Here is an 18,555-nt window from a genome sequence, read left to right on the forward strand (position 1 = left end):
TCTATACATGCCAATCATCTCACCCAGAAGGGAGTTTATTAATTTTTTTTCTGCAGTGCTGCAGTCAAACATGCGTCCTGTCCATGAAAATGTTTGAGGCATGTGGAAAGCTTACACCCAGTCCATGTTGATACAGTGTGATTAGTTTATTATAGAAGCCGATGGCCTGAGTACATGGCTGTTTGCTTCCATGTTGCAGCGGTAGCATCTGGTGGGGCGATCTGACACGGCGGATGATGATGACACGGCTGCGGAATGCGAGACGCAGAGGCAGTGAGTGGCAGGAGATATGCCACACGGGATGGAAGTGACGTGAACATGGGGAATTATGGGTGGGGAGACGATGAATGAAGTTACTCATCCTGCCAGCCTGTCCTCAGCCCTCCCGCTTATTGCCACAGTAACCTGAGGCCGGGATGAAAGCAACCCCAACAGCAAGAGGACTTTTCTTTTCGAGGTTGAAGAGCACCCATCTCCTGCTTTCTTTAGGACTAGTACACATGGTGCTGTGTTTTTGAAAATAACAGGAGTGAGTTACAATACAATCATTTAGGTTCAAATTAGATTGACAGGGTATCAAATATGAGGAAACTCAGTTACAGATCTATTATGCGCTGAACTGACTTACATGCATCCGAGGCCAGAGGTTCACGCTGAACAAAGACCGAGGTCACCTGTTCACCCTGGGCCTGTTCTTATTAGGTTATGTGGAGCCTGATGTTATTATACACATATGCAACAAACATGCTGCTCCTGAGGATGTGGAGGAGCATATGTGTCGACAAAATCTATAGAAATTCTGGTAACACTATAATACACCCAGGGACTAATGTCGCAATCTCCCTATAATTAAATAGAATTTACTTTATTTGTTTTGTGATAATATTTTACTTGAAATTATGATATAGTTATATTTACAAACAAATACTTAAAAGCAGGTAAGTAGTGTTCACTATGCTGTACATTTTGGAGAGGAGGTCATATTGGGGAGGGGCTTAACCTTAACTATTTCCACATCTTTTACAGAAAAGGTGACACAAATTATCCTGTGAATAATTTGAAGTTTATAATAACCTGGTCATTTCATGGCAAAACCATATTTCATCTTACATTGTAAGTATGCCTTCCATTTCAGGGCATGGGCTGTATTATGGAGTAACTTATGCTTGCCTTTTTACACCTTTATTTAAGGTTTTGTTGTAATGGCGGAATTTTATTTAATTACATGGAAACTGTGGCCTTAGTTGTGAACCGTATTGGAGTTTACCATTCAAGTACTTTGCTTAATTCCAACAAGCCCATACGAGGTTCAAGATTTTGTAGAATGTAGGTGGTTGAGGTGGTGGGTGTTCTTTGTGAGGCAAAGGACACAGGAGGTTGCACAGTTCAAGTTCAAGAGATCAGGCCTGAAATTGGATTCTACGGCTGCCTGACAAAAATGTCAAAGGGTCTAAATGTGAACGAGTGCAACAATGTAAACACTAGGTTCCTTTTAATCAAAGTGTTTCCACCTGCAGTGCCAGAGCCATCAGTTCTGGTCATGCAGGTCATTACCTCCCAGTTTTCTGGGACTCAGTGGCTTACCTAAGGGAGGCCTGAGCTCGACTTTGCCCGACTTTAGAGGAAGGAAAAGGAGCAAAGGGGCATTTTCCTCTAACTTACCTCAGAAAGAAAATAGTGAAACAATCTGCAGACCTACGGGCTCCTTTTACAATCAACAAGTGAGGTTAAACCCCTAAGTGCAGAGGACATTGAGCTCTTGTCCAGAAGTTCTGTTAAACTCAGCAAAGGCCTGCTGCACCTTTCAGCCCTATCCCCTACCATATCACAGCTCCTCACTACAATAGTCAGTGCAGGTGGTTGTACTAGAGGATGATCTTTTTCCAATCACCTTCTCACTCTCTTCCTCACTTATATAAGTTAACATGGCAAAACAATCACCTGATAGCAAAATGGCAATAAGCATGACGACGTGAGTGCCGTCTGGGAACCCGACACCTTATGAAACGATGCCCAATGTCTCATAAGGTTTTTACACACGACAGAATGACTGCTCTCCTGAGGAGCTCATCTGAACGCTAACCCATAAGGCCTGCTGCTCTGGCAGGCAGAGGAGGAGCAGGAAGACCAGGTTGTGCTAATGAGAGCCAGATCTGCTCTGTTAGCTTTGTGCCTGGCTGCATGCTCAAACACAGGCAGCAGGACAGAGAGCAGTCTATCAAGCAGTGCCCCCCAGAGCAGCTTTCAGGCTTTCTCAGACAGCGAGGTGTGTCAGGACATGAGGTGTTCTGGGTGTTTTCATGTGACATGTTGGGTGCCAAAGAGTGTTTAATCCTCCTTTCAGTGCTTTTCTGTTTGACCAAGGTTTACCAAAAACTCTTTTCCCCAGGGAAACCACCGTCTTTCATCCACCCCTTCAAGCCATACTGTTGAATCTTCTGCTGCATGAATTGCATTGAAACCACAGACACTGAGGGTGATCAAGTTATTGATGTGGTAATCCAGTCATGTTCCTGCAATGCCAGCACAAAGTTTGACTTTTTTGGCTTTAGGTGGATAAATTTGGAACATCTACCCCAGAGGTGGAACTGTTACAACTAAAGGCTTCTCAGAGGTTAGCATCCTGGGTATCGCTAGACCCATTTTACTCAGTCGCAGGTTTGATTGTGATGAATCTCTGAATTTAGCCTGACACTTAAAGTCATAAAAATACTTGATTTGACTTGATAGAGTTCCACCCCAAATCCAAGCTGCTACACTGCCCTGATATCCCTGTATTCTGAATGTAAGTTGAGCCATTGTCAACACATTAACCTTTTTGCCAAAAAGACAATTTAATTTTTAATCATCACTTTTTTAACATTCAAACACTTTCCAACTCACTTTGGAAAAAGGTGACCTTTTTTCTTTTTTTTTAACCTTAATTGACATGAGTCGTGTCTTTTTAGTCAAACACTACGGTGAAATTCAGATATACCATAGTTTTATAGTTAGTCTACTTTTTTGCATGGGCATGCAACTATTCAGTAACTGTTGGAGTGCAGTGTCCATTTATGTAAAGGCCATTGGTGCTTCAGTAGAACCTCGTCTTCTAGTGCCTCTGGTTATGTGTGGAGTTTGCGCGTTCTAACCTTGTCTTCACAGTAGATCTAATATCTAAGTTGTCCATCTGTCTTTGCCAAGGACAGTTTCACAAAAAACAGATTCTAAATCGCAAAAAGTTCCATTTCCTTCTTTAAATAAAAGGTTCAGGTTCTGATGCATACAGCATTTGAGGTTGGGGTGGGGGTTCGAAAATTACCATCCACTGCACAACTTTGCACAATATGTCACTAAAAGGTAAACCAAACAAACGTATTCTCCAAAATATATAATCTCTCAGCTCCTCGAAGACTGTTTTTTCAGTGTAGGCATGAGGAAACAGTGGTGCTGCAGCTCAGCACATGGTTGGACCACAGGAAGACTTTGGGCTCCGCGTCTCTTTTGTTTGACTGGGACATACAGCTGCCCAGAGTGTGGCAAGAAATGAGGGATATGCTACAAGGGAAGAGTTCTTGGTTTAGCTGCCAACCCTGACCCTTTTATAATGGCTCAGGAATTATTCACATCCCAGTTAAAGCACTGATAGAGTGAATTATGGCTGCGGCGGTGCTTCCTGAGGAGTTCGCCAAAAAGATGATTTAGACAGATCTCACGTCTGGGGTCTGAGGGCTCCTCGGACACTGTTTAAACACCAAGTCTTTATTCTGAAGACACAGGAATGTGACGGGTGCCGGGTGAAAACCCATCACCTAGCAGCCACATTTCTAACATGGCAATGATGACAGGGGCACGTCAAGTAACACATCAGCAGCAACACATCCATTTATATTCACTTAAAAAAAGAACTTTATTTAGTTTAATACATAGGGCAATTTGTAGTGAAATATGGATACATTCAGCTTTACACAAAGGTTCCCCGACAAAGTCTTAAAATACAACGTTTATAAATGTTTTGACATATTTCAACACAAAAGAGACAGCTATACCAGTTTAATAAGTAAAAGCCTACTTCCTTTTTATTGTAACCATTAAATTTAAATGGTAAATTAGCATTTATTTTCAGCTAAATATAAGTAAGCCTCTAAACGTCATTCACCAGCAGACAAACTGGGGAAAAAAATGGCACACAGATTTCCCATGCAATTAAAAAAAATAATAAAAATCAATGTGTGATGAGACATGCTCAAATTCATGTCACTTTCACTATCCCTGTTAGGAGATCAAACCCCCAGAAGTACATTTCCTGGAACATATGCCAGCGCTTGAATACTGCAAACATGGTCAGAGGTCAGGGGTACAGTACATTTATGAGTGTTTCTCAGATGCTAACACAGAGATGGGAGAACTGCGAAATCCATTAGCAATGTGGAGCGCACAGCTTTTTCTTTGATTTTTCCAAATTCAGTGGAGACACCCGTATGACTCACTGCCCTCTTTAATATTGAACACTTTTCCTTTGTCTCTGTCCAGTCAAAGGGATCTATATGAAAGACTAGCAGTGGTGGTGATATTACTGATATTATCTGTCTGAGTGAATGAGTGCCAGTAGGTCGCACTCCATTAAAGCAACTTGTTACACACATTAAAAAAAAAAATTTTTTTTAAAAGGCGTGCAATTTTAAGAGGTCCCCTCTTCTTCAGCACCCAGTGGAAAGCATGTTGGTGCCAGTCTCTTCGATTTATGCTCTTTTCAAAAAACACAGCACTAGTTTGAAGTCCAAGTCAATAAAAGTCATAAAACACCATTCCAAACACTTGGAAAGAAATGAGGCAGTCATGTGCACAACAGAGTCATTTGATCCAAGCCTTTGACCGAGAGTGCCGAGATAAAATACAAGACGGCTCGGCTTGATAAGCTCCTCCATAAGCAGCATTATAATCTTAGAGCCTGTGCACGGGGAACAGGACAAAGTGCAGGGCAGAAGAAAAGTGACACTAACACTGGAGAAAAGTCGGCCCTGCTTTGATGCAGCTGTGCTTGCTAAGGCGAGGTACGCCAAGGACAAAAAGCATGCTTGATACGAAAAGAAACCTAGGTCAAATACAAGAGTTTCAACTCTCATTATCATACTTCAGAGATTTAGCCATATGTCTGACAAGCTTTGGCTCACGATTCTGGACTCGCTTTACTGCATCCCTATAACTAAATCACACGAGTATCAAGCGAGAACGGTTAATGTGTTGACCGTGGCACTGCGACTGCACAAAACTGCGACTCAAAACAAAACAGAAAGAGAGAAACACTCAAATTCCATTAACAGGAAAGCTGAGCTGTATTTGCATTTTAGCGCCGCGTTGTCACTAGAAAGTGTGCAAAAGGTCTGTGTGTGTGTGTGTGTGTTTGTGTCTGTCTGCGAGAGAGAAATAAACACTTTCACCTAAGAAGAGAGGAGAAAGTTGGATCTCTAATGCCTTGATGTGTGAGGACGGAGCTCAGGACAGCACACAGCAGGAAGGGAAGCTGTTCTTTTAAAGTGTGTATGCTTGTGTGTGTGTGGATATGCTTGTATTCGAGGGTATTTGTCCCGTGTAAATCTTTAAATGTGTGTGTATAGGTAGTCTAGACAAGGGAGCAGTAGCCGCCGCAGGTTCCACCTCCTGCGTCTTCGTCGGTGAGCTGGACTGCTCGGCCGTGGTTCTCGCTCTGCCATAAGCCAGGAGTCTGGATTATCTTCTCCACCAGCTCCTCAAACGCACACTGAACGCCGTCCCTCGTCTTTGCACTCGCCTCTGGGAGGACAGAGAGTGCAGAGGGAAGGAGAGAGGAGGGGAGAAGTGACAGGGACGGGAATGGGGAGGAGGCAGAGATTGGAAAAGGTGGAGAAAAAGAAGACAAAACGCAGAAACAACAACTGTTAATGTCTGCGTCTTGATGTCATCATCTGCTGGCCCCCCCAGCAGGAGTGCAGAGTGGTGGAAAACATCTCAACAGTAACTGTCAGCTCCACGATGCTAATACTGGACCATAGCAGGTTATTATTGGCTCTAGTCAGCACCTGCTGCGTAGCATGATAACATCCAGGAACATTTCAATTGTAATAACCATAGCATAAAGAAATAAATCCTACTATGACAAATCACGAGAAATATCTTTGAGAATTGCTTGGAAAACATGTCAAGAAATCTTTACATATTACCAAATAACACTTTAAGTGCTCAAGATAAAAACTAGGTGTTAACTTTTAAGTTCCCCCTTTTTACTGACAAACCTGAAAAATAACAGCAGAGGGGGAAAAAAGAGAGTGCACTAAAGATGATATATGAAGCCTGCTTTATAAATAGAAGTATGCAAGCATTCCTCGGTGAGTATGATAGTTATTTCAAACTCTGCCTCCCCTGTGAAACAGTCTGGTGTAACTCATGTGCCCGGCAGCTCTTTGTAGAGCGGGGAATCCTCCTGACTTACCTATAAAAAGCATGGAATGTTTTCTTGCAAACTTCAGCCCTTCGGCCCTGTCTAACTCGTGGTTTTCCTAAAACAAAGGAAAGGTAATGGATTATTTGAGGTCTGTCGGGTTGGGCTGTCAGCTACTGTGGTCGTCACGGGCCAGAGAGAGAAAGTGGTTTTCACAGACAAAGATCAGAACGCAATGAATTCATAACAGTACACGTTTTTAACTCCACTTACTGATTCTGGTATCCTGGCAAAGGACCAGCTGCCAGAAAATATGAAAGTGCTACTATCGTTTAGCTTAGCAATCCATCAGCTGGTCGAGGGCTCACTTTGTAAAACACACTTATTTTTGGGGCAATCCATCTCCCTGTTCTGTGTGTGTATCACATATATATCTAAAGAGCATAAACCAAGGGAAGACTGCACTGAAGCTAAATATTAAAAATGTCACGCGCACCCTTAACATCACAATTTTATAGACAAACACACTGACCTTATCAATTTTGTTCCCTACAAGCATTTTAACAAGGTCATTCCTTGTACAGTATGTCTCCAGCTCACTCAGCCAGTTGTCGAGCTTTGTAAAGGTTTCCCGTCTCGTGACGTCGTACACTGTGACACAGAATGAACAGGGCATGCTCAGAATGCAGGAAAATATTCATTCACAGGATGAGAAAAAAATATTTTAAGTGCAGAATGAGTGAGTGGATTTTCTGGATGCACGATTGAGAGAACTGCAATAATTATGCAAAAGTAGTTATGGTGTGTAAGGCAATAGGACCATCTGACACACTAAAATTAATCTGACAGGTGTAAGAAGTCCTTGACTGCTGAACCTTTTTGACTGGTTTATCATTGAAAATCACAGAGCAAATGAAACTTTACTGACAATAACACTGTAATTTCCACTTCGGTAATAATAATATTAATACTAATAATAATCCTCATTATCATCTAACAAAAAAGTTAAAATAAATACCGCAATAAAATAAACGAACATCAACTTAAACACATGGCTGGTTTATTTGAAAAAACAAAAACAAAAGAAAAACGCGGGGGGGGGGGGGGGGGGGGGGGGGTGTCAAAATCCCACTGATACAACGAGGCGCCTTCTGTTACTTTACATCATTAGTGTGGTCAAAAACCATGAACTGTAGAGGAAGTCTGCTTTAGAGGTTTAACTTTCCGTAGTGTGTGTGTGTGTGTATACATGCTGCACATGCATGACCTTATGAAGACTCTGATTTAAGAGTATAAACTAACTTCCAGAAAGAGGCAGGCGTATGTGTGTGAGTCACAGGATGAAAAGCCATCACTCACTTTACAACAGGGGCATGACTGTAAAGTCAAAGGCCGCACACATGTGCGCTTGCACACACACACACACACACACACACACACACACACACGCACGTACAGGTGTTTGAGCAATGACGGTGCTAATAGCTTTGCTTACCCAGGATGACTCCCTGGGCACCGCGGTAGTAACTGGGCGTCAGGGTTCGGAAGCGCTCCTGTCCCGCGGTGTCCTGCAAAACGCACACTACTGCTCACACTTGCAAGGAAAAAACCAGTGGCTACAAACCAGGGCAGACAAACACGAACAACACAGACACACTCCTTGGTATCAAGGGGTGGAAATAGTGTTACATAAGCGCCATCTTCTGGTTACTTGAGAGAAGAGCCGGTCTAGACCTGAGCTGGAGCTGTTTCATAGTTAATTTTTCTGCTCTGACAAACAAGAGCTGCATGTTTGTTTAACCGAGTGATACTAAAGCACTGGAATAATGATAGAGTCTGTAACATACCCATATTGCCAGCTTTGCCTTGTTGCCATCCACAGAAATGGTCTTCACTTTGAAGTCAACGCCTAGACAATGAAAAAAAAAGAAAACAGAAAAAAAAGAAAGGGGCAGTTAATCACCGAAACCCACATGATTACCTCATCCTGCTTCAGGCCCAATATGATGACTCCTACAGGTTTGTTCAATTACTGCCAACAATATCATATCATGGTGACAGACCATAATTATTGAAGATGAATTGTCAAAACACAATGTCTATGAACTTGTGTTAACCTCTGGTTATTCAGACTGGCATTACGCCCGTCCCGTGTCCTGCACTTAAATTACAGTGTGACCGTGCATTCACATACACGACGAAAGGACAGTGCGGTTTAACGTCCTGAACGAAAACCGACGAAAAAAAATGAAAGGCCGGCACCTGTAAAATGGCTCAGTGAGCAATGACTCAGTCTTAAAAATCCCTGCCAGGTCCCAGAGGAGCAGACGTGAAAATAACAATGTTGCCCCCCCCCAACAAGTAAATCTCCTCTATTGCCTCTTTGCAGTGTCTCGGCGAGCGGAGCGTGCAGCGTCTGGATGACATATAGGCCGTGTTTTAGCATCCACTGACAGATTTACCAGGGCAATGTACACTTGTGATGGGCTTGTTTTTACATCTGGGACTGAGGAGGGGAGTTCAGCTGAGAGCCAAAACAGAAGAGAGATCGAGCAGGAGAAAGGGGACATGAAGACAGGCTGATATATGGCACCGCACTCACACACAAATACACAGTCTGTTCACAAAGCCCATCACAACAACTAGCTCTTCCTCTCGTCCAGCAGGGTTGCTCAGATACTGCTGCCAGGCGCATGTGGAGACGAGTTTACACTAAACATTTCCCTGAACCTGGACCAGTCTCTTCTGCTCTAATTCACTACATATACAGACGGGCCTTGCCCAGGGAACGCACAGTAATGCATCTGTTTGCAATATCACAACACAACAAGATGCTACTAGTGCTACAGGTCAAGGCTGGGCTGCTCTCTGCAGGCCCTTCTCTGTACGATATAAATACACCAAAGGCAGAGCAGCACAACCCACTAGTTCGACACAAATCAAATCAAATCAAATCACTTTTTATTGTCACATCACATGTGCAGGCACACTGGCACAGCACATGCGAGTGAAATTCTTGTGTGCGAGCCCCACAAGCAACAGAGATGTGCAAACACAACAACACAAACGAGCAAAATACAAGAATGGCCAACCTGAAACTAATAAATATATGTACAATATATAATAGTGTATGCATTTCTGGATGTGTATACTAAATATTTTCCTACGTGTGTGTGTGTGTGTGTGTGTGTGTGTATACACATTTTTACAAATTAAATAGTAAAAAAATAAAATAAAATAATAATAATAATAATAATAATAATAAAATATATAAAATATACAGAGTTGAATATGTGCAAAACAAGTGGCATTTATATACAGTGTGGAGTGCATAATGTTGAAGTTCCAGTAGTGAAGCTGAGGTGTCTATGACGTGTTCAGCAGTCTGATGGCCTGATGGAAAAAGCTGTCTCTCAGTCTGCTGGTTGGGGACCGGATGCTGCAGAACCTCCTTCCTGATGGAAGCAGTCTGAACAGTTTATGGCTGGGGTGACTGGAGTCCTTGATGATCCTCCCCGCTTTCCTCAGGCACCGCTTCCTGTAGATGTCTTGGAGGGAGGGAAGCTCACCTCCAATTATCCGTTCAGAGCACCGCACTACTCGCTGGAGAGCTTTGCAGTTGTAGGCGGTGCTGTTGCCATACCAGGTGGTGATGCATCCAGTGAGGATGCTCTCAATGGCACAGCGATAGAAGGTCCTGAGGATGCGGGGGCTCATGCCGAATCTTTTCAGTCTCCTGAGAAAGAAGAGGCGCTGCTGCGCCTTCTTCACTGTTTTGTTTGTGTGTACTGACCACGTAAGATCCTCAGCCAGGTGTACGCCAAGGAACCGGAAGCTGCTCACTCTCTCCACAGCAGCGCCGTTGATGGTGATGGGGGTGTGTACTTCTCTGCACCTCCGGAAGTCCACTATCAACTCCTTTGTCTTTGCGACGTTGAGGGTGAGATGGTTGTGTTGACACCAGTGGGTCAGGGCGCTGACCTCCTCCCTGTAAGCCGTCTCATCACCGTTGGTGATAAGACCCACCACTGTAGTGTCGTCCGCAAACTTCACAATGATGTTGGAGCTGTTAGTGGCTGTGCAGTCGTAGGTGTAGAGTGAGTACAGGAGAGGGCTCAGTACACACCCCTGTGGAGCACCAGTGTTCAGTGTGATGGGGGATGAGGTGATGCTGCCCAGTCTGACCACCTGGCGTCTGTCAGACAGGAAGCTAAGGATCCAGCTGCAGAGGGAGCTGCTCAGTCCTAGATCCTGCAGTTTCCTGTCCAGCTTCGAGGGAACGATGGTATTGAATGCTGAGCTGTAATCTACAAACAGCATCCTCACATACGTGTCTCTCTTCTCCAGGTGTGACAGGGCAGTGTGTAGTGTCAGGGCTATGGCATCATCAGTGGACCTGTTGTGGCGGTATGCAAACTGTAGAGGGTCCAGTGAGTCGGGTAGTGCAGAGCAGATGAAGTCCCTGACCAGCTTCTCGAAGCATTTGCTTACGATGGGGGTCAGGGCTACAGGTCGCCAGTCGTTCAATGAGGAGATGGTGGAGGATTTGGGTACAGGGACGATGGTGGCCATTTTGAAGCAGGCTGGGACTACAGACAGAGAGAGGGAAAGGTTGAAGATGTGCGTGAACACTCCAGCCAGCTGAGCCGCGCATGACCTGAGGACGCGGCCGGGAATCCCGTCCGGACCAGTAGCTTTGCGTGCGTTCACCTTCCTGAAGCACTTCCGCACATCCTCCTCAGACACAGTGTGCGCACTGACGTCATCCGCGGTGCGCACACTGTCCGGTCTCATGGTGTTCGCTGTGTCGAATCTAGCGTAGAATACGTTTAGATCCTCACACAGAGAGGCCGTGGTCTGCGGTGTGCTGGTTTTCCCTCTAAAGTCTGTGATCGTGTTTAGTCCCTGCCACATACTCCGAGGGTTGTCAAACTGTTGTTCCACCCTGTCCCTGTACTCGTTTGGCTGCTTTGATCGTCTTCCGGAGTTGGTAATGTGCGTGTTTGTAGTCCGATGTGTTCGCGGAGGCAAAGGCGGTGTTCCGTGCCGCCAGTGCCGCGCGAACATCTCCGTTAATCCAGGGTTTTTGATTTGGGAAGGATTTGACTGTTCTGGATGGGACGACATCTTCCACGCATTTCCTGATAAATCCACAGACTGAGTCTGTGTATTCATCCATGTCTCTGGCGGCCACGTGAAACATTTCCCAGTCCGCGTGATCAAAACAGTCCCGCAGCGCAGACTCCGATTGGTCCGTCCAACAGTGCACCGCCCTCCGGGTTGGAGCTTCCTGTTTCAGCTTCTGCCTGTAGGCGGGCAGGAGCAGGATGGAGCAGTGATCTGATTGGCCGAATGGGGCGCGGGGGAGGGCTTTGTACGCATCCCGGAAAGAGGTGTAACAGTGGTCGAGTTGCCGGTTTCCACGTGTGTTGAAAAGGATGTGTTGATGGAGTTTTGGTGAGACTTTCTTCAGGTTTCCCTTATTAAAGTCTCCGGCTGTGATAAACGCTGCCTCTGGGTGTGCGGTTTCCTCGCTGCTGATCGCGCTGTACAGTTCCCTGAGTGCACGGTCAGTGTCGGCTTGTGGGGGAATGTAAACAGCCGTAATAATCACACAGAGAGAGTGGTGGTGGGGAATGACACATCATTGTTAGCCTGTATTCTCTTTTGTCTGTAACCTTTGGCAACGATGGCACCGAGAAGAAACAAGGTGCTTTAAGCCACCAGTAAGAGTATCATAAATGCAAAGCTGCTAATGTGCCTGCTGATCATCGTTGCAAAAGATCATTTAACACTCTGTGTGCTAGTGTGATGATGTGTCGAGACAGCCTTTGGCAATGGGAGAAATCCAGCCTCGGGGTGGTGAGATGAAGAAAATACTTTAACTGAGACTGAATGATACCAGATTAAAAAAAACTGAATCTCAAGTCAAAGCACAGAACTGACTCCAATAAAGACATCTGTTTGGCAGAGAATCCCAGCTGGCCAAGTAAAACAGTAGCGGCCCGTGCCTTGACCTTGACAAAACAAAGTATTTTCTCCGTTCCAACCCCTCTTGGGATCTGTGCTTTTCGGCCGTTTTAACAAAGACAGCATTGTGAGCTACAAGCGATTCACAAAACCACATTAGTTTGGTTTGAAAAACTAAAAAGAAAAAAAAGAAAAGAAAGTAGAATTCTTCATCCAAATTCTCTCCAAAATATTTTAAATCTGGAGCTCAGGGATGCTTTTGTCAAAATAAAATAATTAAGGTAGCTGCAGCTTTAATAGCTTATGAAAGTATAGTCGGTGTGTCCTCGATCCGTCAACTGATTTATTCAATTAACAAAAAAAGGCTGATATTATTTGCAGATACACAGTTTGGGGTTGCCACTACTTCTAAAAACCTTTACCAGATAAGATGGATAGTTTGGTCTGCCACAGATTGTTTTTTTTCTCCACACAGCATTAACTTTAAAATTAATCTGAAAGCTTTGTGGCTGTCTCAGTGTGTGGGATTGTGGTGACTTTAGTTTTAGCTCACCAAGTGCTGCAGAATCTCCTAAACGTCCACATTTCTGCCTAGCGACCCTAGCTTGACTTAAAAAGGAAAAAGAAGAAAAAAGCTAAACTTTAACGTCTCTTTTACAGTTATCTGCAGTAGGTACTGGGGGTTTAGCAAACACATGCAGCCAGTATGCTGACTGAGCCTGGAACAGATAACATAAAAAGTCCGTCAACTTGTGGCTGCGTTGCTCCAGACCATGTACAGTATCTGTCAGCAGCCTCAGCCAGGCCTGCACACTACAGGCTGGGAAACAGAGTGAAGGACAGTACATTTAGCTGAGCATGGTTGTCACTTTAGTCTACTGCAGTTGTTTAAAGTTGTTAAAAACTCCAACTTTGCGTGGGTGTGTCACAGCACAAATATTCTGGCAGGCATCACTAACATCCTTACATTACTGAGGTCCTGATAAGTGGTGGTGTTTGCAAATAGTGCTGAGCAACAGGATTGAAAAAAAAAAAAAAACCGTAACCTCATTGTTACTACAGCTAATTTAAGACCTTTCTGATATTCCTAATCAAAATTGAATACCACGATCTATGAAAAGATCAAATGCATGTGTCAACTGAGGGTGTACTTCAACTTATGTGTTGTGGTGAGCTAGAGTTTAATGCTGTACACACAACGGCAGAAGTTCACGTCATGTATGACCACGACTGGCTTTCGCATTGGGACAGCGGGCATCTGGTCTGGTGGTCCTCCCTCAGCATATTTGGTCTTTTGGACACCAACTGTATCCGTTTATGGAGAAAATATCCTCATGTAAAGCCTAAAACCAGGCACCAGTTGAATGATTCAGTATGTACTAGAAAATAGTGCAGCAAGTCATTCTGTAGAGTTTCCAAATCATCCATTTCAACGTTTCTAATTAAAAATCATTACTACAGATATACAGCATAACTGTCTCTTCTGCCCTCTCATGTTTCGCTGGTCTAAGAGTCTGAGTGCACAAACATCAAATATCAGACAGTTCTATCTGGTATCACGCTGCTTTTGTGTGTTTAATCAGCTTAAATGGCCATATTGCAACTGTTTATGACAAATTCATTTATTTTAATGTAGAAAACGTTGTTCTAGAGCCCGACTGACATCCATCACTTCTCTTCCGTTTATCCAATTTTAGGGTTGCAAGAGGGTTGAAGCCTATCCAAGCTGTCATAGGGCGAGAGACAGGATACACCCTGGCAATCTGTCCAGGGTGTATCCTGTCTCTCGCCCTATATTATTCTGTGTAAATAATCATTCTGTACATACGATAATTTTTAATCCTACAACTGTTTATAACTTGCATAGTTCACATTTCTGTATAGCTGTATATCTCCGATTTCTGTATAGTTTTTCATATTTATATCCTGTTCATAGCCTGTACTCACTACAGCCTGTACATACTTATAGTTATAGAATATTCATAACATACTTCATACCGTGTACATTATAACATACCATAATAGACCCATTTCTGTAATATACTTACATATCTATATTATTGCTAATATATATTGTAATATATCTATATCACAGCTAAAGCACTTCTGGATGGATGCAAACTGCATTTCGTTGCCCTGTACCTGTGCATGTGCAATGACAATAAAGTTGAATTCTATTCTAATTCTATTCTATATTGCCAGTCTATTACAGGTCTAACACAGAGAGACCGTTCCCGCTCACCTTCACACCTATGGGCAATTTAGTTACCAACTAACCTAATCCCACCAACTGCATGTCTGTGGAATTTGGGAGGAAGCCAGAGTACCTGAAGAGAACCCACACAGACACAAGGAGAACATGCAAACTCCAAGTCTCAAACAACAAGTCTTTAGAAACTACAAACAACTACCAGCCTGAATTACAGACACGGACAGCTGGAGTACGACTGGCTGAGTAGTCATTCCTGTTACACTTCTTGACGTCTGCTCCCTGGTTGCATGTGTAGTTGATGCGCTGTAATGTAAATTCTCTGAGGACAAGTCCATGTGGTCAAAAAAATCAAACAAAAAAAAACTGGCAGACATGTGGATGTCTGCACAGACCCTCACACTAACTGACTGACGACAGAGGTATTAGGTATAGACAACACTTTAAGCACAGCATAAATGAATAATCCACAACCTGCTGTGACATTAAAACAAGTTCTTTTTTAACCTGCACTATCATACTGTTCGAATAAGGACACATAAATAATTAACAGACAAACAAAACAAAACTCTTTTGTATGCCTGAAGAAATTCAAGAAATGTCTCAAGTCACAACAATATTCATATTGATCTTAAAGTCCTATACTGGTCGGGCTCTATGCTGGCAGCAACCTGCTGCTTCATCAAACTTTTTGAAAATCTACTCCTCCTTTTCCTTCCTGGCTCCACCGTGGTTATACAGCTGCCTGCAGGAGCTGTGCTGCTGCTGACTGAGATCACAACAAGTGTTGCATGTGAACATTAACCACTAAAGATTCAGTGCTGATATAAACTCATAGTCATATTTGATAGTATTTTGATAGATAAAAGCAATTTTTTTAATTCCTCCTATTCTTTCATGTTCATCTTGTGGAGGACAAATGCATGTGTTGTTCTATGCAGCATAGACCAAAAGCACCCCTATTTTAGTCTCTACTCCTGACACTGGTTGAATGCTAAAGTGTTAGCATACTCATATGTAATGTGGACATCATTACTAACCCATGAGACAACAGGTTTAAATGAGCTCATGCTGTTTGTGCCTCAGATGAATCGATGTATTGCTTATTATTACTCAAATTCAAGATCCTTGTCTTTGTGACTGTTTACTACTCTACGTCTGTGTCTTATTTAATCTCTGCTGCTGCTGATGATGATGATCCTGTACTTGCCAGCACATTCTGATCTACAAAGCCACATTTTTTCCATTTTACCCTTTAACAGACCTCACATGTTCAACTCACCTATTGTTGCTGATTGTTCCGGGTCGAATGTGTCTTCTGTAAATCTTAGTAGGAGGCTGTTGACAAGAAGATGGAAATAAGAAGATTAGACCTCATCATGACTCACACGTGTGTTTTTTAGTAATTGTATTCTCCTCTCTTGAGGATGCTTTTGAGCTGAAGTCAGGTTTCCAGTTGCCCTGACTCCTGCGGCAGGAGACAGTCTCTTTCTCTATCTCCTTCTATTGATCACTCTGTCCTTCACTTGCAAGCAAGAGGTGATGTCAAGCTCCAGATGACATCACCACTAGATTGCAGTCAGGAGGACAGGGTTCGTTTCTTAACCATGACTAATCGAGTGCAAAGGCCTTAACAGCCCCGCTGACGATGGCAATATGCTCGCTCCTCTCCCTTGACCCAGACATAATTCTCGTACTTTTTCCTCACGGGCCATCAGAAGAGATGCTGAAGCAGTAAGTGTTTATTGTTTGAGGGCCATATGGCTGATGAACTCATGCAGGGAAACAGCCAAGTTAGAAATGTATTCTGTACAGGTCAGGAAACATGAAACACATACATTCCCTGCCAAGCATTCAAATCTGTCATGATTTAAGGCCTTCAGATTGCAGGGAAACAAAATAAATATCTGTAAACTATTCAAAAATAAGTGTACCTATTTGATATTACCAAAGCTGGCTATGGATGATTCAAATTAGGACATTTGAAACTAATCACGGTCTGATTTTGTTTATTGTATTAAGCGAAATCCTATTTAATAATAATACTAAATTGCTTTCTGGAAACAATGCATCACGGCCTGGACGATGCCACGGCAGACAGCATGCAGTACAGCCGTCTAGATATTCTTCTGTTTTCTGGAAATATAAGCAAACACAGATCTGTGTTATGGTGTCGGCATAAAGCCAGTCCTTCCTCTGGGCAGAGCTTATACAGACCAGCCATTAAAAGATGCCAACTAGCAGTACAAGCCCTGTTAAAAAAAAAAAGGGAACTCTTTAGTATAAGTAGACACATGTTGCACATCAATGAACTGACCCAGGAAATTGGAAAAATTTCAGCTAACAGCGGACACAGTACTGGGCGTTAAAATATCAGCTGCAAAGAACATAAATTACTGCAAACTTTTTATTAATTATCATCTCTGCTTTCTGGTTTAAAACCTAGCTGATTTTAACTTTAACACTCTGTCCTTGTTGATGCTGAAGTTCCAAGTCTTATTATTGCCTCTCTTTGGTCTATTTTCAATAGATGGGTGTACTTTTGGTCAAGAACTTGTTTAAAGGCTTACAATGGCATAATTTTCTCGGAATGTTCTATGGCTATGGAAGGCACGCTTGTAGTCAACACCATAGTCTACAATGTGATGGTTGATGGCTCAGGAAGGCTATCAGAATTCCTCCAGCAGCCGGGACCACTGTTATGGAGACCTGCAAACCTGGATCATGATCTCTTTTGGCAGGGACACACGCTATAAACTTCCATGCTGATGTGGGTAAAAAGCATTTTACCCTGCGTGGAATATTATCAGGTTGTTAATAAGGACTCTGATTACCACATGACGACAAGAGCAAGTGTATCGTTTACATGTTTTGAAGTCCCATCTGGAGAAGGGGTACGCTTACTTGAGCGTGACCGGTTCGGATCGATCCTTCTGCTGGGTTCTTAATGACGGAGATGCTAGCAGTACAAGTAAATGGACTTAAAAGAGTGTCAGCTTCTCGTTTAGCCATCAAATTAGTGTGAACAAAAACAGCCTGTTTCTAGCAATTATGTCAGACGTGCACATAGTTGATGTCACGTACAGAGCTTCTGGCATCTGACTAATGCGTTAGCTAAACAGTGTGCACACTGTAAGCATTTCTTGTACATGTTGTACCAAGACAGTCTGACCTCTGTTAGAATAAAGAACAGGACAAACCAGCACTGAACCGTCTACATCGTTTTAAAAACTAAATTCTCTTTATCCACCTGCTACATCCCTGCTAGCGCTGGCTAACGTTAGCAGGGAGCCACGACATCACTTTGTTGATCACTTGGTCTTACCTGGACTTCCCAACGCCGCTTTCTCCTATTATCAGTATCTTCAGCGTGGTAAGCACGTCGTCTTCCATTCTTTCTTCACTGTATGCTGTGTTACTCTCAGTAAATCTCTAAAAGAGACTTGTTAAAGTGAAGCTGACTAACTTGCGTCCCTGTTTACAGCTCACAGCACAGATAATAATATGACAGCCCTTTGGTGAGACGTCTCACTCCAACCATTTCCGGTATGACTTGTCACTACTTCCGCTGGAGATCTTACAGGATATCTTGGGAGAAGATTATGTAAGACAAAGGACGCAGTGTTGCAACATGTCGACGTCATGTGTTCGTGTCATTTTAATAGTACTGTATATTTGCTACTGGACTCTTTAAACGGGGATTTTTCACACTCCGATACATTTGTTACTAATGTAATTTCAAAGTCAACCATTTGAAATTCTTATGTCAATGACAGTCACAGTGAATTGATCGTGACTGGCAATTTTGACATTTTGAAAATGGCTCATTTGTTTACATGAGGTATTTATGCATGTCACCGAATTTTACTTCTTGCCCTCTGTGTACCAAAAAAGTATTGGTTTATATATGAAAAATATAGGCTCCTATGAATTTTCCACTCATGTTCACCAGTATCACTGAACATGATCTTATTAATGT

At 43.1% G+C, this 18,555-nt stretch overlaps 1 protein-coding gene across 1 annotated transcript; it reads right to left on the bottom strand.

Annotated features, from left to right (window-relative positions):
- Positions 1–4,023: 4,023 nt before the first annotated feature.
- On the bottom strand, positions 4,024–18,073 carry LOC146625080 (ras-related protein Rab-18). The gene is made up of 7 exons (XM_085361929.1): positions 17,902–18,073; positions 15,859–15,914; positions 8,245–8,306; positions 7,893–7,965; positions 6,930–7,048; positions 6,449–6,515; positions 4,024–5,772 (listed from the first exon to the last, which is right to left on the bottom strand). The coding sequence occupies exons 1-7, from the start codon at positions 17,967–17,969 to the stop codon at positions 5,603–5,605; spliced, it is 615 nt and encodes a 204-aa protein (XP_085218055.1). The 5' UTR covers positions 17,970–18,073; the 3' UTR covers positions 4,024–5,602.
- Between the last annotated feature and the right edge of the window lie 482 nt (positions 18,074–18,555).

The sequence above is a fragment of the Diplotaxodon limnothrissa genome, linkage group LG9 (genome assembly GCF_057381915.1).
Source record: "Diplotaxodon limnothrissa isolate DT_005_m linkage group LG9, D_limnothrissa_male_GT1.1, whole genome shotgun sequence".
NCBI lineage: Eukaryota > Metazoa > Chordata > Actinopteri > Cichliformes > Cichlidae > Diplotaxodon > Diplotaxodon limnothrissa.

Excerpts from the sequence above, each read along its gene's own strand:
- LOC146625080 (XM_085361929.1), bottom strand. The coding sequence starts at position 17,969 with ATGGAAGACGACGTGCTTACCACGCTGAAGATACTGATAATAGGAGAA. Across the intron at positions 15,915-17,901 it reads AGCGGCGTTGGGAAGTCCAG|CCTCCTACTAAGATTTACAG; the intron begins GTAAGACCAAGT and ends TCTTGTCAACAG. Across the intron at positions 8,307-15,858 it reads GGAACAATCAGCAACAATAG|GCGTTGACTTCAAAGTGAAG; the intron begins GTGAGTTGAACA and ends TTCATTGTCTAG.